Here is a 13186-nt window from a genome sequence, read left to right as displayed (position 1 = left end):
CATGCTGTCAAATCCACGTCTTCACTGAGCTGAGATACAGTGGATACAGAGAGGGAGAGATGGCGCTTTAAAACCTATTAATGTTCTGCAGGTGGATCAGGACGGCGAGATGCACTGATGTTCAGCTGGTTACCGCGGTTTGTCCTGGCTCACCGCAGGGTATTCTGGGAAAGATAATTTGCAGTCCTACTTACTTCCTTCTCACCTTTTTACCTGCCATTTTTGCAGCTCTCCCTCGTTCTTCTCTCTCACTTAGCAATAGCTTTTCTTCTCACTTTCTGCCTGTGCAGTGTGCATGTGTGATGAATAGTGTTCTTACAGCTTGGTGACACCGTAAGAGAAGGAAGCCATGAATCTTTAATGTGTCCTGTTCATAAATTACTGCCGCACCATCAACCCTGATCCAGCCTTAATACATTTGCTTCTCTTTCTGTCTCTGTCTCTCAAATGATCATTAGGGCATTGCAGTCTACTGAGTTGAAGGTGTCATTACAAAAAAAAAAAAAAAAGGTCTTGTTAAGAAGAATTTAATACGCCTGATCAGTCAGGGGTAACAAAGAGGCGGCCATATATGCCCATGTGCATATGAGTATACTGTTTACATGCATATATACTGTACTACAGTATGTATTTATGTGTGTGTATGTGTGTGTGTGTGTGTGTGTGTGTGTGCCTGCGTGTGAGGGAGAGAAAGATGGAGCCTTTATCATTGTCATCTGAGCGCAGAGTTACTGTGGCAGCAAAGTCACGTCCTTGTCCATTCTGCCATTTTCACTCTCAATGCTATATTGAGACATGTCATTACTCATTTCTGACAATGTGTTGGAGACCTGGTGAGAAATGGATAATATCAAGGCCAGCTATTCGATGTGGAATAAATTCTTGGTTATGCAGCCAGGTCAGGCAATCACTCAGCTCTCCTAACACACAGTTAAGCTCACTTACATTAGTGTCAGCAGTATGTACACACTCAGTTGACAGTTTGGTAGGTACAGCTACCTAAAACTAATGCAGTCTAATACAGCAGTCCTGCAATAAATCCCACCGTCATTACAGTGATGATGTTCAGTTTGTACTGAAACTGAAAGAGTGATGTCGATTAAACTTTATGGTCATTTTGGAGGCCGAGCTTTGTGGTGCTGTTAAATTGTATTGCGTTAGACAGACAGATGTTTCTATTATTTTATTATTATCAACCCTTTTTATATCAATGAAGGCGGGCAACAGAAATCCTTCTCTGTATAATGAAATACAGTTCGACAGCACCACAAAGTACATCCCCTAAAATGATCACACAGCTGAATCAACATCTCTTTAAAACAACAGACTGAATTCGTTTTAGGAAGGTGTATGAGATAAACCGACAACTGAGCCCATACGTACAAAACATTTGTTTCACATCATATCATGTCCCTCAATGTGGCTGTTGACAGCACATGGTTCAGACCTTATTAAAACAAATCATCAACACTCTTCTAAACTGCTTTTCAGTCAAGCGGAATATAACAAGACACTGATGACTGATGTTTATTTCCAATATTTGATTAGTCAGACTAATTAATATTGTGCCAAATGCCTTGTGTGTGTGTACAATCTTACCTGCAGACAGAGGTATGGAGTGTGCGCTGACATAACAGTCTCAAAACAAAGTCAATATGACATGTGGCCATTCAAAACCGCCCCTATTAAATCTAAACCTACTTGCACCAACAATGTACAAATGAATAAAGTTAACCATTAGTGAAAAATAAAACATGACAGATAAGTCTAAAATGCTAGGTTGTGTGAACTGGTGGGAAAAAAAAAAGTTACCCATCATGCCCAGTTTCGATCCCCACCACTGTACCGCAGCTTTTAATCTGTATTTATAAACCTTCGTTTTTCACCCAACATGAATATTAACTGTTTTGATTATCAAGAAACTTTCTCACTTTCTTCCTCTTGAAATCTATTTCTAAAATAATGTCTTTGTTATCCTCTGCTGACCTGAAAAAGTCATCCATGTGATGATCCATGTTTCCCTTGACTTCTGTCACAATCAGGCTTCTCTCTCATCTGCAGCTGGTACAGAACCCAGGAGGGAAGCTTTTAACTAAATCTAAGAAACCTGAGCATTGTTTTTTCCTAATCTAATTTTGGCTTCTCTACTTTGGCTGTCACCTAATTTTAGGCATTATTCCAAAACCTTCACAACACTATATCCCTGACCTTTCAGACTCCTTTTTACCCAAAATGGAGCCTGATGACCCAAAGCAGGACACTGTTCAAGGCTGAACATGAACGCTGTAGCAATTCTGTGCTTTCCCTCTTCAGAAACAGCTTTTAAATCACTAAATTGTCTTAGTCCTCTGAGAGACATCAATTATAATGAAATCAAATTAAATATAATCAGTTTCTTGTGCTGCAGGTACAATACAGAGGCAATCTGGCTGTTTGCATTTATACATATGAAGAGTGAATTACCGATATCCTGATGGAAGAGGATCTGGACTATGTACCAAGCTGAAATTTAACTGATGGCATTTGTTAATCTGAAAAAATGATCACAAGTTGATTCAGCATGGGTTTCACAACAATCAAATCCATTGGGCAGAAGGTCTCATCAAAATGCTTGTACCTTTAATACCAGTGTTGAAACTGTCTCTGCAGCCATTTTCTTCATCTTGCCAAGTAATTCTTTATACCCTTCATGTTCTGTTTCCTCATTTTGGCATTTCACTTGATGTGTGAGACAGCATTTTTACAATTAGCACTTTTATTTTTTAAACCAGGCACTTCAGTCATTTGAAGGTGAAGGTTTGCTTTGCTGCTCCTGTACAGTTACATGATCTTAACTCTTTGGTTTCCTCTCCAGTACTCACTCCCTCACATAAAAATCGTAAAAAAAAAAAGTTAGTAGATGTATGAAACTATTTCAGCAAAAGATGGAAGGTGAGGAGGAAATAATGTAAATGAGACAGACAATAGACAAAGGCAGTAAACAGAATTAATAAATGACAGCTACAGAACAAGCAAAGGAGAGATATGGTGAGTGGGATGGAGACAGAGAGAGGAAGATTATTTGTGTTGTGTTGTATAATGTGAGCTGTTGTGCTGTGGTTGCAAGATGTCACATCTTAGTCATCCCCGGAAAGCCTTACTGAGCGCTGGAAGCTTGGTTGGGGGGAAAATAAATAAATAAATACAAAAAAATCTATTTGCCATTTAAGGATGAGGATTTTGCTCAGGATGCAATATTACATTTCATTCAGTGTGCGAAAATGGATGAAACATAACAAAAGCAAAATAAATAGGCTTTTGGACTCAGATTATTTTGCCTCTTATCAGTTGTTACATTTGAATGGTGTCTGTTTATGCGGCCTGAAGGCAAAAAAATGTTCTGCATAACTGTTGTTCTGCATAACACAACCAAAACAACACGGAATAATAAACCCCCCCCCCCAAAAAAAGTCCATATCTTGGAGCATGCATTTGTTAAATTGAAATGCATTCTCCCATTAATTCACATATTGATCGTTTGCAAAAAAGGGGGAATAAATTACTCTTTGAATTCAGAGTTTTTGCTCATAATAGGAATCATTCATCAGCCGTTTCTCTCCCTCTGGGTCTGCGTTACAGCAAAATAGCAGCTCGCACCGAGGAATTAAAAACTGATTCTCTCCACCTTTGCTCACGGCACTTATCAATTATCACCAGCCAATATTTTCTGCCACAATACCATTTGTTATGCCAATAAATTCACCATGGAATGTTTCCGCTCTGCATTAAGGGAGGAAACAAAGGGAGGTTTGGGCAAATACGAAATCTAACTTTGACAGGAGCGTAACAAAGAGATTTCATTACAAAAATACAGTTTCAGAAAAAAGAAACCAACACCGTAGTACAATAATTGAAAAACAGGGGAATAGCATCAAGGCAGCTTGACTACCATGAGTACTATCTCAGATTGGAGATTTAAAGCTCAGCAGCTCAGTGCAGCCACTGTTGTCAGCACAGTCATTCCACAAGTCAAACCCCTGGCTTATTGAAACAAGGTTTTAAATATGCCATGAGTTAGTTACAGATTCTTTAGAAGCTGCTGCTGCTGCTCTGAACACGTGTTTGATGGGCCACTTGAGAGGCACGGGGTGGGGGAGTGTGGATGTGGACAGAGAAAGGAACAATAGATTTTCTGATGATATGAGTCCCAGCGCTTGAGGAGCTTCTGCAGATTAATTGATAGCGAAATAATGAGAGCTTTTAAACACCCTGCCTCACTAGAGGACTCTTCCTCTCTCACACGCTTCTATTAGCTTTAGGATGTCTTCCTCTCTGCTCGGGTCCTCCAACAATCTTTATTCGTCTTTGTTTCTGCCTCTACCCCTTTTCCTAATTCATGCGCTTTGTGACTGTGTGCACTTTGCAGTTAACGGCTGCTCTACTTCGTGATGCAGAGACATTAAACAATAAAGCATTTGCTCACAGGAAAGACAAAATAGTTAATCAGAGGTATCAAGCTGAATATCAAACCAAGAGAAAATGGTGAAAGCTGTGGAGATAATGTCCGGTGTGCTCCAACTGATCAATGGTTTTTATTATCCCAGAGTAAATTATTGTTTCACCCCTCAGAAGTCAGTTCCAGCCACATACAACCTTGGTCCTACAGTATTTTTTCAAGTGTTGGCCATCTTCCCTGGGTAATAATGTAACTGTATCTTGTTTACTATTGTTCTGATCTTCTAACCACTCCTGGATTTTCCTCCATCATGTTCCCAGATCTCATCAGTCTCTTCAGTCAATACAGTGTAATCATAACCAGGATAAATGGCAGTCAAAGGTACAGAAAGCAAAGCTGTAATAAACTAGGATTTATCTTTAGGAAGTGACTATATTTCAAGTGTTTGATAGTTGATCACATTTTGAACATAATTTTCAATCAAACTGAAAAATACGACTATAAACATTAATATATGCACTAAAAATGAATTTGTCTTGTAAAAGGTGTCCACAAAATAAAGTGTCACATGGAAAACAAACACACATAAACTCACACTCATGCCAAGACCTCACCACCAATAAACTTCACTTTCCCACACATTACTTGCCAAAGACTAATTCACTTATTTCTTCACTGACTCGCCAAGGTAACACCCATGGACCGGCTAACTAAATAAATGATGGTGAGAGGCACAAACAAATTAGAGCCACATCATGTCAAAAAGGATGGAGGCATTCATTAAGCTCCAGGCTGGAGGAATGGTAGCAGCAGGACACTGAGCACTGCAGCAGGAAGACAGATGATCTCTGAGAGGGGGATGAGAACTCAAACTGAACCTGCTGTCCCTGGAGACATTTCCTAATCAACTTAGTGTATTTGGACTAAACATAGGTATACGGGGGGATATAAATGAGGGACAATGGTGTTTATTCAGGTGCCCAGAGTTCTGTAAGGCAGTCAATTTGCTGGCTACAGAAACAAATTTCTGTAGATTACACAAACAAAAGGACACATTTGCAGAGAAACAAAGCTCAGTGGTGGGGAGCAGGCTTGGCTGCCAAATTCTCATATAACTGGAACTGGCCAGAGTCATACTTCATACACCAAAGCCTGGTGCAAAAAAAACAAAAAACAAAAAACATCACAGTTGTTTATGTTGCCCCGCAGAAAAATGTTCTTTCCTCTTTCCCTCCATTTGACCTCATGCACAAACAGTGATTTAAAAAAAAACGTGTAGAAGGAAATATGCACATTTTGTTGGTATTCAGCAACGTTTAAGTTGTTCCAGTTCTTTTCTATATTCATGAAAGACTTGCACCAGACTGATTAAGAGCATGTATAAAGCACATGTGGAAGCCACAGTGGATCCAGAGAACCTTAAGAGGTTTCACCTTCACTGGGACATTCAAAAGTGTTTAGCACCTTTACAAGAGCTAAAGATTTCAAAGTATCAGTAAACTGGATTAAGAATCTAGGTTGTCTATCATCAAACATTAAGTCCATCGGCCTGTAGACAGATTTAGTGCTAGGCTCAGTTGTTTCTGCCATCTGCAGCCGTGCTAGAGGCTGACACATCCCTGGTGATGGCAACGATATGCTCATAGGTTTGGCAGAGCGCAGCAGCAGCTGTTCTCCTGGCTTCCTCCAGCAGCTTTCACAAGTTCCTTTTTCAGTAAATCAAACCCCTTTCTTTTAACTTGTAGTACGGTTCTCTTAGTGGATGTAACATCAATCACCTTCTCTGGGTTCTGCGTCCATATGTCATCTTTAACTGAAGCTGTAATGCCTATGCTTGTTTTAATAGAGAAGGCTATTTTTCTTTAAATGGCATCAAGTATTACCTTAACATCTGCATCACTTAAGTTATTTTTATACTTTCTTTAAATGTCCTTTTGGTTTCAAAGGTTATGGATATGCGTGTTTCCCAACTGCCTAATATGGCATCTCTGAAGCAGTGCAATTATGTTAATTGATGATAATTAGGGTTGCATGAGTGTGCCTCACATTTATGACTGATTAGAATTCATCAACATATGCATGAATATGACTGACAACAGATGTCTCTGAACATTTGATAGATTTGGTTTTTAATGTTTTTGATTTGCAATTAAGATCACTAATGTCTTGAATGAATGTTTTGTGAATGATAGCCAGTGCCTGTGTTTACATCTCTGAGCAAACTTTCCACTTTCCCACCTCGTCTCCTCATTTAAAGGAATATTTTGATGTTAGTTCAGATGATTGATACCACTCTCATGTATGCTGAGGAAAACTGAAGCTGCTCTGCTGAAGCATTTAACTGGGTTAGGAGATTTTCACCAAAATGGGAGGACTGGATCAGGACAGGGAGACTGAACCCTGGTTTATACAACTTTACAGGAGACTTAAGGAGTCAGGTACATGTTGCTCATGGAGATGTGAGCGTGTGAGTAAGGACTGGAGAGTAATCCTCATTACTAATGTAATAAACAAGATATACAGTCTAAATAATTACTGAAAAAGCAGAAAGGCAATCAACTCTCAGTAATTTAACAGTGGGTGAAATTTCACACGCTGAAAAAAATACTGGGTATGTAACATTAAGACTGGCCACTTTCGTACAGCTTAATTATTTACACTTAAGAAGGCACTCTAGCCCTCACAGATATTAGCATAATTAATCACAAAATAACTGATACTAACACGCACTGAGGGCTGACTTATCACAAACTATTTCCTGATCCTCTACATAACAGTCTTGTTAACAGTTAAGTGAACAGTCCACTTACTTTCTGTCATCTTTGCACACAATAACTAAGGTTTTTCCTGGGTAAAGGAATGCAAATTTTAGACAATTTCCATAATCAATAGTCGACCACAAAGACAATCAGTCAGTTAACTGTCAACAACTTGTGACATATAGTGCTCTTTTTCCATAACAGAACGATTTTTAAACTGCTGACATGAACGATGCTCACCACGAAATCGGTAAATAACAGAGAATTCAGAGAGAATTTAATGGGCAGATTAAGGAAACACCAAGTTTTTGAACGAATAAACGAAGAACTCAAAATAATTACTTCATTTAAAATTTGAGGGATTCACTCCTTTCTGTCACTATTCAGTGAGTGGTAAGACAAAGTCCAAAATATTAAACATTGCCAACAATGCTACACAGACTTCACTGGAGAACAAATATGAGATCAGATTAAACTTATTAGACATATCTAGCAATTAATTCATCCAAAGAGCTGAAGCTTTCAATGGTAACAGCCTATAAAAGTAAAATCTCCCAAGAGCAGATTCCAGTGTCACTTGTTTTATATAAGAAAACACATTTACCTTATCTACATAATGGCAGTGACTTGTGCGTTGTTCACTGTAGCTCACGTTAGTACAGCTGCTGGAAACATCTGCTCAGCTGGGACAGATGTCCCCGGGATGCACAAATACTGTTGTGCCAACTTTAGCAGTCCACCAAATCTTTCAACATTTACCGCCACCGGTAAAATGCATCTATCCTCAAAGCGGTGGGGGGAGTGTCGCGTATACAGTTGCGCCGGTCACTTTGTGTGTTGATTATGTAAAAGCTTGTTTAATTAGAGAACTGCTTGTCCCGAACATCAGCACCACAGCTGCAGTTCTGCTGTCTGAGCTCCCAGCCTGCATCAACCAGACTGCTAACGCTAGTTTCGTGTCTCTGATAGCTAGCTACACCGCACAGCAAGGTCACCAGTTAAGCATTTATTTTTTCCGTACAGAAATACAAGTATAATAACACTGAAACATCTTGTTTACTCTTTGTTTTCTGTACCAATTAAACACACAAATATTGTATAACATGTTAATCAGTGAGCTTAGGAGGTGTCTGTAGGCAAGGCTGTTTCCAGTCTTTGTGTTAAGCTAAGCCAACCAGCTACTGGCTGCAGCTTTCTATTTGCAGTGCAGACATGGAAGTGGTTTCAACTTTGTTCTCTAAACCTTGTCGAGAAAGCAAATAAGTTTAAACTCCAAAATATCAAAATAAAATAAAGGTTATTAATCCTCTTATTTACCCACGGGCGATGTTATTTAATCACTGCTATATTATGTCCAGTTAAACTACATTACAGTAACCTTTTCATTCTTTAATGAAGCATAACCTTTTCAGTTTTGATGAAAAGAAACTGATTTTTTAAAAAAAAGAAAAGAAAAGAAAGAAAAACAACACTAACACACACAATCTCTACTCACCCTGAGAGTGTGCGACGACCGAACCGGCAGTCCAGTGATTTCCACCTGTGCCACGTCATCTGCATGTGCAGTGACCCCGTGGATGAAGAGGACTGGCCCGCCGTACGGGACGTCTTGATGAGGAACCAGATTGAGATCCCCGTCCACCCGGAAGCTGCGGTCCGACACCTCGAACGTCACGTCTTCATTCCCCGCACAGTCATCAAACTCGACTGGAAGAAACACAGAGAACGGCTGGATGTTATGCCTTCACTCCGAACAAATTACAAACAATAGAAACGTCAAGAAAAATCAGCCATATGAAACACTCATTGAGGTACACACACGGCGCAGTAAAGACTTTGAGGAATTACCAAACGATCCACGAGAACAAGTTTCTCAGATTCCTCAGATATAGACAGACGCCCTGAAGATAAAAGGATACCCCAAAGAAAGAGTACAATGTTCTGAAGGGCTTTGTCAGCTGGGCTACAATAAAAGTCAGCGATCTCTATTCACACAAACCTGCTGCAGTATTTATGATCCACTGCATAACTTGCTGAGCATTGTAGACTTATTAATGTGTCTGACTTGCTCTTGCAGGACTGTTGCTTTTACTGCAAATAATACAGTGGCACCCAGCTGCAGGGCCAGAGGAGAAGAAAGGATTTAAGGTACAGGAGAAGAAAAGTGTCACCTCTGAGTAATGTGCATGTGTCTCGTGCACATGTGAGCCTGTCTTTTCTGACTGAGGGAGATACTGCCAAGGACTCTACCAGGCTTTATCCCTTCTGATCATGTTCATCCTCTCTTTATCTCTTCCACACATTCCCCTCGGTGTCGCGACACGATCCCCCACCCACAGTCCTGACAATCCTCCCTTCCCTCATCCCTCACCTCCTCTGTACCTTCGGCCTCCCGTGACGCTTCCTACCATCGTGGATCATGGAGGAATGGGTCCCTGAGTAAGTCTGCATGTGTGGATGTGTACACGTGTTGTTGTTGATTACTAAGGCAGGTGCAACAGGAATCACACGGTACTGTACAATTCTCAGTGTGGGTCTGGATGCGCAGAATAATTTCAAGCCTCCAAGTTCCTGCCTCAGACATATGGTGGCTTATATAACTGTTCATTATCTCTTTTTGCGAATTCTGTTTGAAATCAGGAATTTCCCGCAATTGAGACATGATGTACAGGATATTACACGTGGCTATCATTATTAATGTAGCCACGTGTTTGACTGACATGTTGTCTGTTTCCTAGTCTACTAAAACTACGGGTTAGTTCATCATAAAAACAAGGAAAAATCTACATCAGAGAGAATATGTTTGCCCCGACTGGGATGAGAAGAGGATGCTAGGCTGTCAAGACAATGTCCTACATAATTGATCAATTAAGGATGCAATGCTTTCAGCTTATTGTAACACAAAGCTTGGCGGATGTTCGTGACCAGCAGAAGGAAATCCTCCACAAAAGATCTGGTTGTTTCCACTCTCTTTGTTCAGTTCACATTGGGGACTGAGGCAGAACTGGGTTCAGATTTGAGCCCGTATTTATCAAGTTTCTCAGAGCAGTTTGTGGATAAGTGGCGGCTCTCTGAAGATAAAGCGTAGCTCCCATTTGCTGCTCAAAGGCTGGGAACTTTCTCTGCCTGACCACCTCATTAAAACTTGAAACCAATATACTGTAACTGTCTTGAAGAAAGAATGCTCACTGCTTTACAAATACCATGTATTTTAATCACTGCGGGACATTCAGCAGTCACACAAAGAAGCCAAAATTATTTTTTGTGGATTGTTTCAGGGCAGTAGTTTTTGTCACAGTTATGTTCTTTAAAGTTATAGTCCCTAAGAACTGTTTATGGTTTTTAACAGCAATCTCTCAAAGCTTTTATACAGTGTAATTATCTTTCTATATGGTAGCCTCCACCTCTCACATGAAAGGGATTCACAGGAAAAGCTGTGTGGACGCATCATTACGAATCTCACTGACACAATATCACTCTCGCCATTTGTTGTTTATTCTCCTAACACAGTATCAGAGTCCTATGAAGTTACTGCTAACACAAACCCAACATTTCCTGCCGCTGCTGCTTCACATTAAAAGCCCTGAACTGGTATGACACTGAGTGTGGTTTTAAATGTGAAACACTCATATGAAATGCTATGTATTTATTGTATTTAAAAGCAGCCATTCGTCAGAAACGCATCAACAGAACAAGAAATGGTCTTTTTCTGAAAGCAGATCTGTTTTAAGTATTGCATTAAGTATTCCTGTACTTTGTCGTCCCAGTACATTCAGACGAAGAGCTGCTGGTGACACATTACATTGCTCCAACTTCTAAGCAAAGAAACTTTGCTTTGTCCTGCTGTTGTGTGGGAAACTACTTACACAGCATGGAGCATAAAGGCCAATCCCCGTTTCATGGAAAAAAACAATTACTGACTAACTTTATTATCCTAATTAAAACAACAGGAGTTTGTTTGGCTGCACTGTACACAGATCCACCCCGTTGGTCTTTTGTTGTATTTCTGACAAAGTAGATGTTCAAGGACTGTTCGCTGCCCACACACTTCTGGGACATCAGTCACCGCTGGTGTTTGCTTAATAAACCAGGACTGAAATCCCATGGAGTATGACTTGAAACTATAACTGTTATTAATAATTATTCAATATAATTAACGTCATTTGAGTTTGCAACAGAAAACCTCTTAATCTGGGCTGTGGGTTGGTTGTGTTGTTTTGTGTTGTGTTGACAAAAAAGCACAACCCTCACTATATTTGGGCCTTAATATCTGATAGCCCCAGTGCATAGGGTTTACCACACAGTAGGGTAAAAGCTGTTGTTCAGTTCAAGTACAATGGCAACCCACTGCTGTAATTAACACAAATTGTTCCACTGCTGAAAGTGCTGTAACTGTTATTGTTCATGTTTCTCGAAAAGGCGATGCAGTGTAGCAGGGATTCAGAACAGCTCACTTCAAAACCCTACCCCCTACCTGCTCTCATTTCTGTGTCTACCCTCTCCTCCAGCCTTCACACCGTTTTACCTTGTAGAAACAATGGCTGCGTGTCTAACTTAAGCTCATCAATCCGTACACGTCTCTCTCCCATCATGCCAGCACACAAGAGAAAAAGGAATCTAGTCCGTGGTTAGTGCTGCCCTGACTATAAAATCAATAGACTGAAGTCTATCAAAGCACTCATTTAGTACACTTAACCTTTGTGACTGTTTAGTCGGGCTTCTTTTATCACTCTCGCTGCAGACATTTTAAAATCTTCCCTCTGGACAGAATCATTTTCTGCCATCTGGACGAGAGGAAGAAGAGAATACTGGAGTGAAGAATGGAGAAGGGCAGGAAAAAAAAGAAGGGAAAGGAAAATGAAAAAGAAAATGACAGGAAAGGCAAGGCTACAACGGACTCTGAGGGACAGCTACAAAGTCAACAACCTACTCTCGAGGAAAACAAGGCTCCATCTCAATATTTAACTCTCACTTCTAAGCCAAACCATGAAAGATGTGTTCATTTCCATTCCCATTACAAGCTTCAGATTTATTTCAATAACATGGGCGCGCTCATTAGAGTCTGCAAATTGCAGCACCAAACAGTGTCAGTGGCATTTCAAAGGCTGCCAGAGAGTGTTTGATGGTATTCTAATGTTGTCAGGTTTTGGGGGATTTCTGAAGAGAGCATGGTGAGCTGGCGGCTTTGAAGTCGGGCAACAATGACAGAACGCAAGTCACTCCGCTCACCACCAGCGCCACCACGCACCCACGTCCTTTCTTCGGAGTGCTGGCTCAGGGTTGAGACAACTTTGCACAACATGGATTAGGGTCGCAAAAACCCCACAATCATGTCTCAAGAGGAGAAGGAGGGCGGGGGCGCAATTTTTTCCTCAAGACTGACATTCAAGTTTCATTCAAGCCAAAAACCCCCCGTAGAGTCTGTGAATGGCAAATGTACCAGAAACTCGGCCACACAGGGCCACGATTATTTTAGGCTTGATCGTCTATTCCATCAGCTTTCTTAGCACCAAGGGCACCACTTCAAAGTTCTCATTTAAGATTTTAGCGAGAAAATATATATATATATACAAAATTAAATGTATAGAACCTACACCTTTTCTTTTTTTAAAAAAAAACACTTCAGGTCTTACAAATTACACTGTCAGCCAGTGATGTTTAAGAAATTTAACATAAAAATACCTCCCTGAAATTAAATTCTTCTTCAAGAGCTAAACACAAGCTTTAGACTCAATCATGTCAGTTACCCTCTAAAAGATCAAACATCATAAAATGAAGAAAAGAAAAAAAAGAGAATAATGAAAACAAAACACCTACACACAAAAGCAAAATCTTGATTTTCTGCATCTCAATGATGAAGAAACATATTTTGACATCCAACATTATCCAAGTGTATTTACATTGGCTCCACTCTCTTTGTCAGCCCATAAATTGGATTTTTTTTTCCCTTCCTCTTTTGTCAGGTACTAAAGTTTTCCTTTGAGGTGTTTTG

General features: G+C 40.1%; 1 protein-coding gene across 2 annotated transcripts in view; it reads right to left on the bottom strand.

Moving 5' to 3' along the window:
* cdh13 (cadherin 13, H-cadherin (heart)) overlaps positions 1 to 13186 on the bottom strand; it is a 305886-nt gene that overhangs the window by 185658 nt on the left and 107042 nt on the right. For both annotated transcript variants that reach the window (XM_041038356.1, XM_041038357.1), the window contains exon 3: positions 8690 to 8901. In XM_041038356.1, the coding sequence (XP_040894290.1) occupies positions 8690 to 8901 (212 nt within the window). The remainder of the gene's footprint in view (positions 1 to 8689; positions 8902 to 13186) is intronic.

This window comes from Toxotes jaculatrix, chromosome 5, assembly GCF_017976425.1.
Source record: "Toxotes jaculatrix isolate fToxJac2 chromosome 5, fToxJac2.pri, whole genome shotgun sequence".
Classification (NCBI taxonomy): Eukaryota; Metazoa; Chordata; class Actinopteri; family Toxotidae; genus Toxotes; species Toxotes jaculatrix.
This window is presented reverse-complemented; position numbering and strand designations above follow the sequence as displayed.